Raw genomic sequence first — 15,891 nt, forward strand, 5'->3', positions numbered from 1 at the left:
GTGTCTGTCTGGGGTGGGGGTTGTGAGTGTGAGGAAGTGTATATGTGTGTATAGTGAGTGCAAAGTGTCTTATGTCTGTGAGGGGGTGCATGTCTGAGTGTGGGAGTGTGTGTGTCTATAAGTGTGTGTGGGTGTCTGTGTGCGCATCTGTGTGTATGTGTGTATCGGAGTGCCTGTGTGTGTGTGAGACTGTGTGTGTGTGTGTAGGAGTACCTGTTTGTGTGTATAGTGCAATGGTGGTCACCTGTAACGTGACATGAACCCAAGGTCCCGGTTGAAGCCCTCCCTATGGGTACCGAACTTAGCTATCAGCCTCTGCTCGGCCACTTTTCGCTGCTGCCTGTCCCGAAGTCTGCCTTGGAGGATGGTCACCCGAAGGTCAGAGGCCGAATGTCCTGGACCACTGTAGTGTTCCCCAACTGGGAGGGAACACTGCTGTCTGTTGATTGTTTTAGATTAGAATCACTTTTTAGATTAGAATCAATCTAAACATCATGGCATAGACTGAGAACACAGGGGCCAACACCTTCAACATCTAGCTATCACCATTGTTAACAGCTAACCCGAGAATGCAACTTTTTAAAAAAAAAAGGTTTTGTTATTTACACATTAAAGAAGTGAAACTATCACGGTATTCTAACAGATGAAAGGCTTAACAGACAATCAATTTTTCAACGTATAATTTCAGTTACATCACACTGTAAATTTTTGCTATAAATTCTGTGTGTTAGGATCGAGCCTCCACGATCACCTGATGAAGGAGCGATGCTCTGAAAGCTAGTGCTTCCAATTAAACCTGTTGGGCTATAACCTGGTGTTGTGTGATTTTTAACTTTGTACACCCCAGTCCAACACCGGCATCTCCAAATAGTGATCATCAAAGCACTTAAAAGGTTAATCCCCAGAAACTCCTGACCATGCCTCCTACTATGTCCACCCCACTCCCACCCTGGGAAGGCCGGGGTAGGTGGGGAGTGGACCAAAGGACAGTGCTCGCCCTTGGAATCAGACACAGGCACTCCGCACCTTCAGGAGAGTGAGGAAAATCGGGGGGAACGTACCAGTGCAAACGTTCAACCACAACAGGAGTACCTGTTCAAACACGAGGCGCCATCGTAACCTCCCGCCGCATACAGCAAGCCGTGTAGCACTGCCACTCCAAGGCAGCTCCGTCTTGTTCCCATGGCTACCTCTGGTTGCCAGGAATTGGTTACCGGATCATAGGATTCAACAGTCGATAAGTCAGAAGTGCCATCGTACCTGAGTAATTAAGGTAGCATCAGTCACTGAACATGCATCAAACTCTGTCTAATTCAGATAAATGAGAGATGTTGCTTTTTGGTAAGGCAAACCAGGGTAGGACAGTTAATGGGAGGGCCTTGGGGAGTGTTGCCGAACAAAGCGACCTAGGGGTGCAGGTGAAAGTGGAAGATGAAAAGTTCCTTGTAAGTGGAGTCGGTGGTAGGCAGGATAGTGAGGAAGGCATTTGGCAAGTTTGCCTTTATTGGACAGTGCACTGAGTGGAGGAGTTGGGATGTCATGTTGGGCAGCTGTACAGCACATTGGTTGGGCCACGTTTACTCTGGCAGGCCTGCCGCAGGAAGGATGTTGTGAAACTTGAGAGGGTGCAGAAATTATTTACGAGGATGTTGCCAGGGTTGGAAGGTTTGAGCTATAGGGAGAGGCTGAATAGGCTGGGGGCTTTCTTCCCTGGACCGTCAGAGGGTGAAGGGTGACCGTATAGAGGTTTGTAAGATCATGAGAGACATGGATAGGGTGAATAGTCAAAGTCTATTTCCCAAGTTAGGGGAGTCCAAAACTAGAGGGCACAGGTTTAAGGTGAAAGGGGAAAGATTTAAAAGGGACCGGAGTGGGGTAACTCCAGAAAAGCTGGTATCCCATCACCCTCCATTTACACATGAAAAATCATTGACACATATCCAGCTTCATGAGAGCCAGCTCCAAGTGAACAGAACACCCCTGACACTCCTGTTTAGTATTTTTTCTCTGAAGACATTGATGCAGTTCACTCAGAGCCAGCTCTCAGAGTGAGTCACTCCTGTTTATATCTGTCAGCCAGGGCTCCCTGATTGGACCAGATTGACAGCCCCAACCAGGGAACTCATTCTATGAGATCCACCTGACTGATCTCCTTCAATCACTACACTGCGGGGTAACTTTTTCACACAGAGGGTGGTGCATGTATGGAATGAGCTGCCAGAGGAAGTGGTGGAGGCTGGTACAATTGCAATATTTAATAGGCATCTGGACAGGTATATGAATAGGAAGAGTTTAGAGGGAGGTGGGCTAAATGCTGACAAAGGGGAATGGATCAGATTGGGATGTCTGGTTTACAGTCGGCATGGAACAGGTTGGGCTGAAGAGTCTGTCTCTGTGCTATATGATTCTATCACTGAAGGAGAGAATCATGGAATCCCTATAGTGTGGAAGCAGGACATTCGGCCCATCGAGTCCATACCGACCCTTCAAAGAGCATCTCACCCACATCCACCCCCCTCACATCCCCCAACTCTATCCCTGTCACCCTGCATTTCCCATGGCTAATCCACCTAACCTACACATCCCTGGACACTATGGACACTTTTCCATCGCCATGGCCAATCCACCCTAACCTGCACATCTTTGGACTATGGGAGGAAACTGGAACACCTGGAGGAAACCCACGTAGACACGGGGAGAATGTGAAAACTCCACACAGACAGTACCCAAGGCTGGAATTGAACCCAGGTCCCTGGCGCTGTGTGGCAGCAGTGCTAACCACTGAGCCATTGTGCTGTTGTTGTACATTGCTGCATTATGCAGCTTATACCATTTGCTTTGTCCATTTTTTCAATTTACAAATTAACAAAAATAGATAAGCGAGATAGAAACTGCTTCCATGGGGGTGGAACAGCTCAGAAAGACCTCGGGCTTCTCCGAGATACTTGCTGTTATCTTGCTTTCAGAAGCAGCCCCTCCTCAGTGGGCAACAGAGATTGGATACGAACAGAGTTAAGACAAACACAAGCCAATAGCAGAGAGACCTCTTGAACAGGAGCAAGCGGTTTCACCTCCTGAAGCCTTAGAACAAAATCTGTGATCTAACATTGTTAGATTATATTAGCAGCTTTAGAATAATAAGGGCTAAACACAGGCTCATGGAAGCAAAAACAGAAGTTGCTGGAGGAACTCTTAAGAAGGGTCACTCTACTCAAAACTGTAAAGCTGCTTTCTCTGCACACCTGCCGAGTTTCTTCAGCAATTTCTGTTCTCTTTTCAGATCTCCAGTGCTTTGTTTGAGACAAGGCTGATGAAAATTGGTAACATTAATTGCTGATGAATTATATAGAGGAGCCTGCTGGAGTACGGGTTAACTGGTGCCTTTTTCAGTAGGTCTCAGTCCCACTGAATCTGAAACTGTCATGATATAGCTCCTTACACTCAGCTGCGATTATTAAAGTGTTGATCCCGTTAATGCTTTGCTCCACAAAGTCTATGTATCCTACCTATGTCTCGTACCACAGAATCATACAGCAACCAGTATAGTTCAACCAGTCCATGTTGACCATAATCCCAGCTAAACTAGTCCCACCTGCCTGCTCCTGGCCCATATCCCTCCAAACTTTTCCGATTCATTTACTTATCCAAATGTCTTTTAAATGTTGTAGTTGCACGCACATCCACCACTTCCGCAGGAAGTTCATTCCACACGCGAACCATTGTAAAGAAATTTGGTTAACAAGCGATCCCAGATTTAAAATTTACAACCAGTCGAGCATCGGTTGCCGTTTGTGAAAGAGATTTGCAAACCTCTCCCATCCTGTGTGTGTGTTTGTGCAGATGTATTTCCTCATTTTGATCCTGTAAGCCTTGGGTCGAATTTTTAAACGACTCATCCCCATCCCATGGAAACTGTTTCTCGCTTGCCCATCTCGTTCTGTTAATATTTGTAAATTCCAGAAATGGAGAGTAACCAAACAGATGGTCTAAGCTGCATAATGTAGACTTCCTTCAAGCATTAAAAAAACCCCACAGTTATCAGGATAAATAGGTGATCATATCAAAATTGAAATTTGATACGTTAATCAGTGCAAAACAAAACTTTCAGAATTTGAACTAGCGTTCATTCTTTCCCGAAGCTAATACATCATCCAAACCCCGACTGTGATAAATTACTAACTTTTCCAACCAGCCTCCCTAAAGCTTCTAAACTGCCTTCCTACAGTAGATCTTGCTGACACAAACCATTGGTCTACCATGAACAGAACATGGCTTTAGACCAGAAGAAGTGGAAACAAAGGTTAGGCCATTCAGCCGACTAAGTCTGCCCCTGCCACCCATGAGTCAAGAGTGTGGTGCTGGAAATGCACAGCAGGTCAGGCAGCATCTGAGGAGCAGGACAATCGACATTTCGGGCCGGAGCCCTTCATCAGGAATGGGGCTGGGAGCCTCGGGGGTGGAGAGATAAATGGGAGGTGGGTGGGGCCGGGGGGAAAGTAGCTGAGAGTGCAATTGGTGGATGGAGGTGGGAGTAAAGGTGATAGGTCGGAGGGGAGGATGGAGCGGATAGGTGGGAAGGAAGATGGACAGGTGGGACAGGTCATGAGGATGGTGCTGAGCTGGAAGGTTGATTCTGAGGTAAGGTGGTGGGAAGGGGAATGAGGAAACTAGTGAAGTCCACACTGATGCCATGGGATGGAAGGGTCCCGAGGCAGAAGATGAGGCATTCTTCCTCCAGGCATTGGGTGGTGAGGGAGTGGCGATGGAGGAGGCCCAGGACCTGCATGTCCTTGGCAGAGTGGGAAGGGGAGTTCAGCCACGGGGCGGTGGGGGTGATTGGTGCGGGTGTCCCAGAGATGTTCTCTGAAGTGCTCTGCGAGTAGGCGTCCAGTCTCCTCACGGGAGTAATGGATACAGTAAATGACATGTGTGGAAGTGCAGGTGAAACTTTGATAAATATGGAAGTCTCCTTTGGGGCCTTGGACAGAGGTGAGGGGTGTGGGGGGGGGTGCAGGTTTTACAATTCCTGCGGTGGCAGGGCAAGGTGCCAGGAGGGGACCTGCCAACCATGATGGAGCTGGTAACAGTCAGTAACACTTTGCTTTGAGCGGTGACCGAGGCTGAAGTCTGGTGGAAGAAGTGCTGTTGCTTACCCCCCAACTGCGTACAGCCTGTTCCCAATCGCCGCTACGCCTACCCGCGCGCGCCGAGTCGACATGGAGGCTACCATGTGCCACCTGTCTGTCCTTGTGTCATAGGCTTCACAATCTCCGTGGATAGCAAATAGGCTACCACCACCTGCAAACAAACAAACAGACAGACAGTTAACAGGAGTGCCCCAGTGCCAATCAATACCCAAATCCAGCAGTCACACAGATGGCATTTGGCAGGTTATTGAACCTGCGGGTCAGGTTGGTTCAGTGGCCATTAATGAAACAGGATTTCTCCTGCAAAAGATCTAGGAGCAGGAGTAGGTCACCTGGCCCCCCTCGAGCCTGCTCTGCCATTCAATAAGATCATGGCTGATCGTCTCGTGGCTCCACTTACCCGCCCTCTCACCATAACCCTTAATTCCTTCACTGTTCAAAATTTATCTATCTTTGCCTTTAAAAAAAAATTCAATGAGGAAGCCTCAACGACTTCCCTGGGCAGGGAATGCTACAGATTTACAACCCTCTGGCTGAAGAAGTTCCTTCTCAATTCAGTCCGAAGTCTGCTCCCCCTTAACTTTGAGGCTATGTCCTCTTGTTCTTGTTTCAAGTTGCAGTTGTCCTCTCCTGAAAGCTCTGGTGTAAACTTTCACGGGCACCAACAGTTTTCTCCTGTGTGTCACCCTAATGGCCAACCCTGATGTTGCATCTGTGTGCCAATGGAGTGTCCACAGGCTGCTCGTCTGTGGCAGCCATCACACTGGTGCTCTGATGCTCTTCCTGTACATTCTCCGTTGGGGGGCATTGACTGGTGGGGCTAAGGAAAGGTACGGGGTTTCCCAATTTACAAACGGCCAACTTTTGAACGTTTGTACTTACTAACACGATCCCAGAGGAGGGTGTAATTAGACCCGACGTAAAAATGTTGCCAGTATATTCTGCTTTACATTGTTCTGCATTTGTGACTCAACTTGTGAATGGACTTTATTCTCAACCCAGGAGCTGACTCTGTTCACTCAAATCTTTTGCAAGGAGCTGCACATGTCTGCCCGCTCTGAGCCCAGATTCCCCTAACCCCATGGGCGGTTGGGGGGAGGGGGCCAACAGAAACACTTGGGTTTCACAAAATCTCCACAAACGGCTGATATATTCTGACTGAGATGTTTTGATGGAATATTCCTGCTCTCACCTCATTTTTCCTTTTATTCGTTCATGTGACGTCAGCATCATTGGTTGGGCCTGTATTTATTGCCCATTCTCTAGTTGCCCTCAAGAAGGTGGTGGTGAACTGTATTCTTGAACTTCCACAGTCCATTTTGTGTTAGGAAGAGAATTCCTGGATTTTGATCGTGGGACATTGAAAGATTACATTTCCATGTCAAGACAGTCAGTAGCTCAGAGAGGAACTTGCAGGAGATGGTGCTCCCACATATCCGTTGGCCTTATCCTTCTAGATGGTTAAGGATGTGGGTTGAGAAAATCTATTATTTAAAACACACTAACTCCTTCCAGCAACAGGGACAGGTCAAATAGACCAGATGTCAAAAGGCTAATGTTAGCAAAACTCCAACAACCCTCAAACTTCACTCAAATATTTCAAATCAATCTAATCAAACAGTAATAGCTGAAATCCTGGAGTCAGACATTGATTGGCTCCATTATGCTGCAGTTACGTGACTTCTAAATGATGGCAAAATCTGAAAAATGGCCACCTAATAGAAACTGCCTCCCCCTACTTGCTTGAATGGCGTGAGAAAAAGACTAGGCTACCAAGTGAGAGATGCCAGAGAGGATGTGCTAAAATAGTCAAAGGACCAAACCCCAAACCCTGTTCAGTTTTCACCACAAATCCTTCATCCTCGCCCCCAATTCACCTCACCCCACTGAACACTGTCCCCAGTTCAACCCTGCGTCTTCAAATCCAAACCTCAGTCGCACTACTGTTGGCCACACAGAGCAAGCAGTGAATTGGAACATGCGAGGGAATTGAACAACTTCAAGTGGTTGTTAAATGTATTTAAATGCGCTGCTAATTGCAGATTAGTAACATACTGTCAGCTACTGATATTACCTGAACAAAATTTTTAACACTTTCATTCATATTCCGTGTTAGTAACATTGTGGCATCATTGCAGGAAAATCGGAGAGTTTTACTGGGAAGCTCAGAAGAAGCAAAAGGTTGCTGAGTATTTGAAACAAGTGCAGGTTATAAATAAAGACAGCAGGGTGGAATCTAAATCTAGATATGTATAATGATTTAATCAGCATTTTTTCTTGTAAAGCAATTTGTCAGAGTCCTCTTTCTGCGCGTTCTCTCTGTTCTGTACGCTGACAACCAATTAATCTCTTTTCTCTCACGTGAGCTGCAAATATCCTCAACGTATGCCATCGTAACCATGGCCAGCCAAAAACAGATTGGAGCAGTCAGCTCCTGAAGATCCCACAGCTGCCAACACTTCCCCAACTGGATTGAGTAACTAGTTTCACATCTGGCCAGCATCCATCACACTTCAGATATCATTCTGCCATGTGTCAAAAGCATAGAATAATGAAAAAACAATGAGGGGGATGTAGTTAAGTTACGGTGTTTACATCTGACCTGCGGCTAGGAATTCATAAGCTCTTGCCAGTCTGCAGATCTCCCCGTCAAAAAGCAATTAACCTCCAGATCTCCCCATTGATAACAGCGATAATCTTCGGCCTTAACGTGGCTTATCTCTTAAAACATAGTTCTGCTTCCTCCTGTGACAGAATCTGGGTCTGGGGCCCACTGTTCCAACATAAGGGGTCACCCCTTTAAGTCAGAGAGGAGGAGAATTCCTATTCCATGCGGTGAGTCACGAGCTTTTGGAAATCTTCAAACGGACGAGTCTTTGACTATTGTTAAAGCAAAGAAGGGGGTAAAAGAGTAGGCAAGGATGTAGAGTAATCAGACCACCCTCGATCTTACGGAATTGCAGAGCAAGTTTGAGACTCCTGATGTCCTCTGAATAAAGTTGTTAACGTTGCAGGACATTTATTCATATTCTGTGTTATTGATATTGTGGTAACGTTGCAGAGAAAAAAACCTGTGTATTATTTCTTAGAGAGATTTATCATCCATATTGTACACGACATAGAAATTCGGTCCCTCAATCCTGCTGTGCTGTTCAATAAGGTCACAGCTGATCTGAACCTGTTCTCCAAGGCAATTGGCTCCCCTAATGTTCAAAACTCTATTTCAGGCTTGAACTCTATTTCAGGCCTCCATCACTCTAGGATAGGGAATTCACGACCTTCCAAGATCAAACTCTTCTTAATTTTTGTCTTAAATAGGCAACCTCTTATTCCTAAAGAGCATCGGCCAATTCGTGACTCTGTCAGGAGGGTAACATCCCCTTATGCAGTAGATAGTGTATTGGGCTGTGAGCATAAACAGGGGAAAAGGAAGTATAACCAGCAATAGCAAAAAGGTCAACAAACCTGACCTTTTGGTGAATTCAGAATCCAATCTGCATTGTCTTTGTCTGTGCTGCTGAAATCCTAAACAAAACCTTCACACCCCAAAGTCTGCCGTCTCTCCTGCACCTTTTACAAACCCCACTGCACATTTTGAGCTGTGTGGTTGATTCCTCTCCAGGGAAAGATCCTAAATTCCAATCTCCCTTCAGCCAGGACCAAAACAGGGTGATGGGACAGGATCGAACCTTCAAACGGCCCCTATGATCCCATTCATGTTAAGTTCTTCCATCTCCCTGCCCAACAAAGTCCTCACTCTTGCTCTCAGGTCAATAGAGCGAGAATGAAGAATGTTCCCAAACCAATCCCTGGTTGCAGCTGACAGCTCTCCAGCTCAAACTTCCTATCAGAGCGTGTTCTCTCTGTGATGAGATTACATCACTGTCTGATTTACATTAACCCTGTACTCTACACATATTAATGTTATACGGTATATTTGGGCTGACAAGTGGTAAGTGACATTCACACCACACAAATGCCATCCCCAATAAAAGACAATCTATTCACCACCCTTGACATTCAATGGCTTTACCATCACTGAATCCTCCACTATAAACATCCTGGGGGTTATCATTGACCAGAAACTCAACTGGACTCATCATATATACACCATGGTGAGGTCAGAGGCTAGAGGTGCTGCAGTGAGTAAGTCACCTCTTGGCTTTCCAAAGCCTGTCCGCCATCATCAAGGTACAGGTCAGGAGTGTGATGGAACACTCCCCACTTGCCTGGATAGGTACAGCTCCAACAACACTGAAAGAAGCTCGACACCATCCAGGATAAAGCAGTCTGCTTGACTCGCACCACATCCACAAGCATCCACTCCCTCCACCACCTCTGCTCAGTAGCAGCAGTGTGTACCATCTACAAGACACACTGCAGAAACTCACCAAATATTCAAAACCCACAATCATGTCCATGCAGAAGGACAAGGGCAACAGATACTTGGGAACACCATCATCCACAAGTTCCTCTCTGAGCCACTCACCACCCACTCGGAAATATATCGGTGTTACTTCACTGTCGCTGGGTCACAATCCTGGAATTCCCTCTCTAAGGGCACTTTGGATCCACCCACAGCACATGGACCGCAGTGGCTCAAGAGGGCAGCTCACCCCCACGCAAGATGCAGTGATGGAGAGGGCAATAAAAGCTGGCCCAACCAGCAACACCCATGTCCCACCAGCAAATGGAAAGCAAAGATATGGGGAGCAGAGAGTGACGGCTGCTAAGCATTTTACTTACCGACTGCGAAGAGGACAGGGCTGGCCCCTTCACAGCGCCGAGGCCTGGTCCGGGTATTGCTGAGGACTCCCCGCTGTTCAGGCATTAGGTGATATTTGAGGGCTTCGATTAGGAGGTCTTTGCACTCTGAGTGGTGTCTGACCAGAAGTTCCGTGTCAACATTACTCATCAGAAAATCGCGAGTCAGGAGAGGCAGACGGACACATTTCATCAGCTGCACAACAAACAAAGGGCAGAGTTTCAATTGGTCCCAAATCAAACGGGGCACACCTTTCCAAAATAACCATCTGCCGAAGATTGTGGTTCGCCAGAGAATCGACAACCAAATCAAACGCGCAGACTCCAACTTCAGACAACCAGATGGATTTGAAAAGGTGCAATTGCCAAGAACTGCCACCAACCCTGGGTGCTGGAGACACTGCCTTTCTCTGAGAGCAAACGGGTATTTCTTTGCCCAGGAGTTTCTCCTGGGTGCTACACTTGGACATAGTTTGGTCTGAGAGACAACCAGTTCTCTTTCTAACCCTGTAACGGATGGCAATTTCCCAGTATCCTGAAATTCCCAATTACTCTCTAGGGTTCAACCTGGGGAGATGTTGTCTGTGCAAAATTAAGAAACAGACTGTAATCAGCAGGGATCACAAAACGTCCAATTAGCTGTTTGGATCTTATGTGATTGAATTAAAAGGCCTGCACGTTGAGGAGTGCACTGTACTCACCTCACTTTTTAAGAGGTTAGATTGTTCAATTCCTCATGTAATAAAGCACAGCATCCCTTCAGCCTTCTCGATCCTAACTTCCTGTGTTTTGAGCACAAGAAAACCTTGGATTCCCACAGTCATCCCTCCATTTGAGTAATATCCTACTTTTTTTATATTCCTGCTAAAGTGAGCAACCTCATGTTTAAACACATTATACTCCATCTGCCAGATTCGCTCCCACTCAATTCTGCAAACTCCTTCTGTCTTTTTCACAACAGATATTCCTCAAATCTTTCGAGTCATCTGGGTTTTTGATCTTGTTATTTAAATCATTGACATAAATTGTTAGAAGTTGAGACCCCCACACAGACCCCTATGGGCTTTCACTTGCCATATCTTGCCACTCAAAGACCTTCTTACTGTACCTGTGTTATCTGCCAGCTGCCCAATTCTCTTACCCCACTCATGTATTACCCCTGACACCATGAGCTTTGTTTTCCCCCGACTAACCTTTGATATGGCACCTTACTCAGTGCCTTCTGGAAATCCAAGCCTGGTACATCTACCAGCTCCCCTTCATCCACAGATGTTACTCCCATAAAAAGACTCAACAATTGGTTAAACCTTTCTTTCATGAAACCATGCTGACATTTCCCAATTACCTGGAGTTTTGTGAGGTGCCCAGTAAGAAACCAATCGAAACCAGTCTTTTTATTAAAAATAAGACTAACCACGACTGATGTCAAACCTACTGGCCGATAGTTTCTGGTTTTCTCACCCTCCCTCCTGGTTTGAATCTTGGATTATATTTGTTACTTTCCTGTTTATTGGACCCTTTCCTAAATCGAGGGAATTCTGGAAAATTAATACCAGCACACCTCCTACCTCATTAACCACTCCCTTAAGACCCCAGGATGAAGTCCTTCAGGATCTGGAGTCTTGCCAACCCACAGCTCCATCAGTTTGTTCATTACCACCACCCTCCTGATCACCATTTTACTAAGCTCCCCTCTCCCTTCCACCTCCTGATTTACAGCTGTTATTCAAATTTTTAAAAATCCTCTATGGCCAAAACAGAAGCAAGGTATTTGCTCATTTTATCTGATATTTTCTTACTATTTACTGTCTACTCTTACCCTCTAGAGGATCAACACTCCCTTTACCCTTTGTCCCTCCTTTTTAGGAAATGTTGCTGTCCGTTTTTACATTTCTAGCTAACTGTCTCTCACTTGAATGTCTTCCTCCAGATTAACTTTTCAGTCTTTTTTTTATATTCTGCCCTGCCACTCATTTTTCTGCAGTTAATACACTTTTTCCTTAAATCTAATGCTTTCCCTATCTTTGATTAACAAATGATGGTGTGTCCTTCCTTTCAAATCTTTCATTGTAGTGGAAATAAATGTGAATATTCCAAAAAATCCTTGAAATATTTGCTGCATGTGTTTATTAATCAATCAATCAGTGTCCTTGATTAATATGTCAGTTCACTTCATCTAGCTCAGTTGCTATGGTTACACCAGTGCCCTTATTTAAATTTAAAGTCCCCAGTCTTCTCTCTTTCAAACTGGGCATCTATTTCAGTTATATTACCTGCTACCTCAGGGTACCTTTAATCCGAAAATTTGAATTGATCTGGTCACATTACACAACACCAAGTCAAATATATCCTGCTCTCTGGTTAACTCCAGAACGTGCTTTTGTAAGAAACTATCTGGAAAGTATTATTTGATAAAGATTACTACCACCAATCTGATCTTTCTACGTTGCATGTAGATTAGAGTCACCTATGATTATTGTTATCCCTTTATCATAAGCACACAATATTTCTTCATCTGTACTTCAACCCACATCAGGATTCGCTGGGGTATTTGTTGACCACTCCCCTTGTGACTGCTTTCCCCTCCTGACCTCCACTCAAACTAATTCTGCCTCCTGATCTCCTGAACTGTTATTGTATCCACACCAACAGGACACCAGTGCTTAGAACAAATATCCCCTGAACTAGCTCTGTTGTTAGCAGGACAGTCACAGTTTCTCTGGTCTTTTCAGGTGATTGAGTCCTAAGCGTCTGCATGAGGTTAACCATTTCGATTGGTTTCTTACTCTGGGTACGTGCTGGCGCCTTCCGTCCACATCGTGTTTGACCCAGCTCAGCACAGCCCTGTACACCTCTTCTTCAGAAGGAACATTCAGGTTGTCACTGGAGATAAGATCTAGCACCTGTGAAAATCAGAATGATCATTTATTGACTTGCTGATATCGTTTTCTCCAAATTTCCTTCCCCACATTTGCTCTTGAAGCCATATGGAGTTTTATAGACATGCTCACTCTTTGTGACTTTGTACAGGGTGCTGTTATTCACCTTTAACATCAGTTTATTTGACAACAGAGACCCACCCAGCATCTGCTACAGTTCTGTATTGGTAGAGGATAGACCATGATTGAGTCTTTATAAGATTATGTAGTTTATTGCAGGATAGCCATAGATACCATTGACTAGTTTATCTATGTAACTACACCTAGCAGGAACCAGGGATGATACATCGGTCTCCATCCAGATTTCATAAAGACTGTTTCTTGTAATCGTGCAGTTTACTGCATCCTCAGTGTAAACTCTTTCTAAACCATTACCTGACAAAGCAGGAAACGAGACATCTCACTTCCTGCCCCGCCCAGCGTATGGATTGTTGAGAGTTGCAGCTAACTCTACGGCTGCCATTTAGGTCTCAAGCACAATGTGCTAAATTAGGAAGGATCAAGAATCCTTTTAGCATGACAACGGCTATTTATTAGCCGTTCAGAAGAAGGGTCACTGGAATCAAAATTTCAACTCCATTTTCTCTCTCCACGCATGCTGCCAGACCTGCCAGGTTTCTCGTGCAATTTCAGTTTCGGTTTCACATTTCTAGCATCTGCAGTTCTTTGTTTTATTTTAGTGGCTATTTGTTAATCAACCTCCCAACACTTAAATCCTACATCTTCAGTCTTGCCTGTCCTACTGGTCACCTTGCTACTTTTCCATTCTGAGTACTATTGAGCACTATTGAGAGCCCAACAGGGCCAAACCCGAGGTTCCAAGCATAAAGCAGGAACAATGGGTAAGACAGGCTGTCCAAACAGTCCATTAACCTGGAAGCAACTCTTACTGCACTATAACATGACTCCCAACAAGGGCAGCCTGACACCAGCTCACACAACGTGCTTTACTGTTGCTATGGACCAAGGAGGTCTTTCTGAATCTGGACCTTGCTGATTCGGGTACATGCGAGTTGCATTAGGAGTGTGCAGCCACTGTGGCTTTTGGAGCATCTGAAATAAATTGAAACAAAGGGGTGGCATGGTGGCTCAGTGGTCAGCACTGCTGCCTCACAGCATAAGGACCCTGGGTTCGATTGCAGCCTCAGGCAACTGTCTGTGTGGAGTTTGCACATTCTCCCTGTGTCTGCGTGCGTTTCCTCTGATCTCCTCCCACAGTCCAAAGGGAGGTTAGGTGGAATGGCCAGGGGAAATTGCCCGTAGAGTCCAGGGGTGTGCAGGCTGGGCGAATACTTACGTTTGTTAGAAGGATGGGGGGGGATGGGATGCTTATTAGGGGGTTGAGTGTGTACTTGAATGGCCTACTTCCAAGCTGTAGGGACACTATCATTCTGTGAAATTCTTTGAGGGTGGAACAGTCCCTAAAAGGGATAAAATAATGCCCTGTAACAGGAAGAAATGAAAATGTATTATGAGGATAATCCAAGGACAGGCTGATAAGCCATGGCACCACATGCAAGTTCAAACCCGGTCCTTCAGTCAGTACCTGTTTCAATGGCAGCAGCATAAACTCCTCAGTCTTGGAAACCTCCACAAAGTGCTGGAGCACGTACTTGTGTGCAGATTTGAGCAGGTCGCTGCAGGAATGTGTATCAGCAAATCCTCGGATTCCCAGACAGTTGGACGGATCGAGTTGGCTCAGGAGGAACTTACAACAGGCATCCCGAACCCCATTCAGCTGCAGGAGGCTCGCTGCAGGGAGCAGTGTCTGTGGGGCAAAAAGAGCATAACATCCTGTCTCAAAATACACCGTCACAGTTGTAAGGTTCCATCAGATGGACTGGCACAGTGGCTGAGTGGTTAGCACTGCTGCCTTACAGCGCCAGGGAGCCAGGTTTGGTTCTACCCTCAGGTGACTGTCTGTGTGGAGTTTGTACGTTCTCCCTGTGTCTGCGTGGGTTTCTTCCGGGTGCTCCGGTTTCCTCCCAGAATCCAAAGATGTGCAGGTTAGATGGATTGGCCATGCTAAATTGCCCATAGTGTTAGGTGCATTAGTCAAGGGAAATGTAGAATAACAGGATCGGGGAATGGGTCTGGATGGGTTACTGTTTGAAGGGTCGGTGTGGACATGTTGGACCAAATGGCCTGTTTCCACACTGTAGGGATTCTATTCTATGAGATGGCTGTGTTCTGGAATTGTCCCTGAAATTGAGGGGAAAATGGACAAAGGAACGGGTCATACAACTTCATCCGACTCTGCTAATACAGACCTTGCCCTGTGATGGCTGTGAGTCCCAAATGGTTTCATTGGGAAGATGATTAAAGGCATTTTTACCCCACACCTGACAATGACTAAAATACCTCAGCTGACAGTGGATAGATTCTCAGTCTCTAACGTCCCGTGCACTGTTAGCTTAGTTTACAAAATCTGTCTGTTTAGTTTCACACTAGAAAGAAATTGAGAGTTTTAAAGGCTAGCTAATCAGCATTCCTAGTTGGATACAAGCCCCATGTGATTCACACTACCATGATGTTGGCATTCAGGGGTAACTGTATTCATCAGAAGCCCAGTGTAGGATCAGATTACCAGGCACTTTCATAAAATATTACTGAATCTCATAGACAAAGTCAGTTTACGAGAGAGAAAGAGAGAAAGAGAGAAAGAGAGAAAGAGAGAAAGAGAGAAAGAGAGAAAGAGAGAAAGAGAGAAAGAGAGAAAGAGAGAAAGAGAGAAAGAGAGAAAGAGAGAAAGAGAGAAAGAGAGAAAGAGAGAAAGAGAGAAAGAGAGAAAGAGAGAAAGAGAGAAAGAGAGAAAGAGAGAAAGAGAGAAAGAGAGAAAGAGAGAAAGAGAGAAAGAGAGAAAGAGAGAAAGAGAGAAAGAGAGAAAGAGAGAAAGAGAGAAAGAGAGAAAGAGAGAAAGAGAGAAAGAGAGAAAGAGAGAAAGAGAGAAAGAGAGAAAGAGAGAAAGAGAGAAAGAGAGAAAGAGAGAAAGAGAGAAAGAGAGAAAGAGAGAAAGAGAGAAAGAGAGAAAGAGAGAAAGA

The 15,891-nt window shown here is 45.5% G+C and overlaps 1 protein-coding gene across 7 annotated transcripts in view; it reads right to left on the reverse strand.

Moving 5' to 3' along the window:
* Positions 1-15,891, reverse strand: part of klhl17 (kelch-like family member 17) — an 83,276-nt gene that overhangs the window by 29,654 nt on the left and 37,731 nt on the right. For all 7 annotated transcript variants that reach the window (XM_043676136.1, XM_043676140.1, XM_043676139.1 and 4 more), the window contains 5 exons: positions 14,397-14,618; positions 12,698-12,814; positions 9,894-10,107; positions 5,154-5,298; positions 1,093-1,260 (listed from right to left, as the gene is read on the reverse strand). In XM_043676136.1, coding sequence (XP_043532071.1) covers positions 1,093-1,260; positions 5,154-5,298; positions 9,894-10,107; positions 12,698-12,814; positions 14,397-14,618 — 866 coding nt within the window. The remainder of the gene's footprint in view (positions 1-1,092; positions 1,261-5,153; positions 5,299-9,893; positions 10,108-12,697; positions 12,815-14,396; positions 14,619-15,891) is intronic.

This window comes from Chiloscyllium plagiosum, chromosome 34 (assembly GCF_004010195.1).
Source record: "Chiloscyllium plagiosum isolate BGI_BamShark_2017 chromosome 34, ASM401019v2, whole genome shotgun sequence".
Classification (NCBI taxonomy): Eukaryota; Metazoa; Chordata; class Chondrichthyes; order Orectolobiformes; family Hemiscylliidae; genus Chiloscyllium; species Chiloscyllium plagiosum.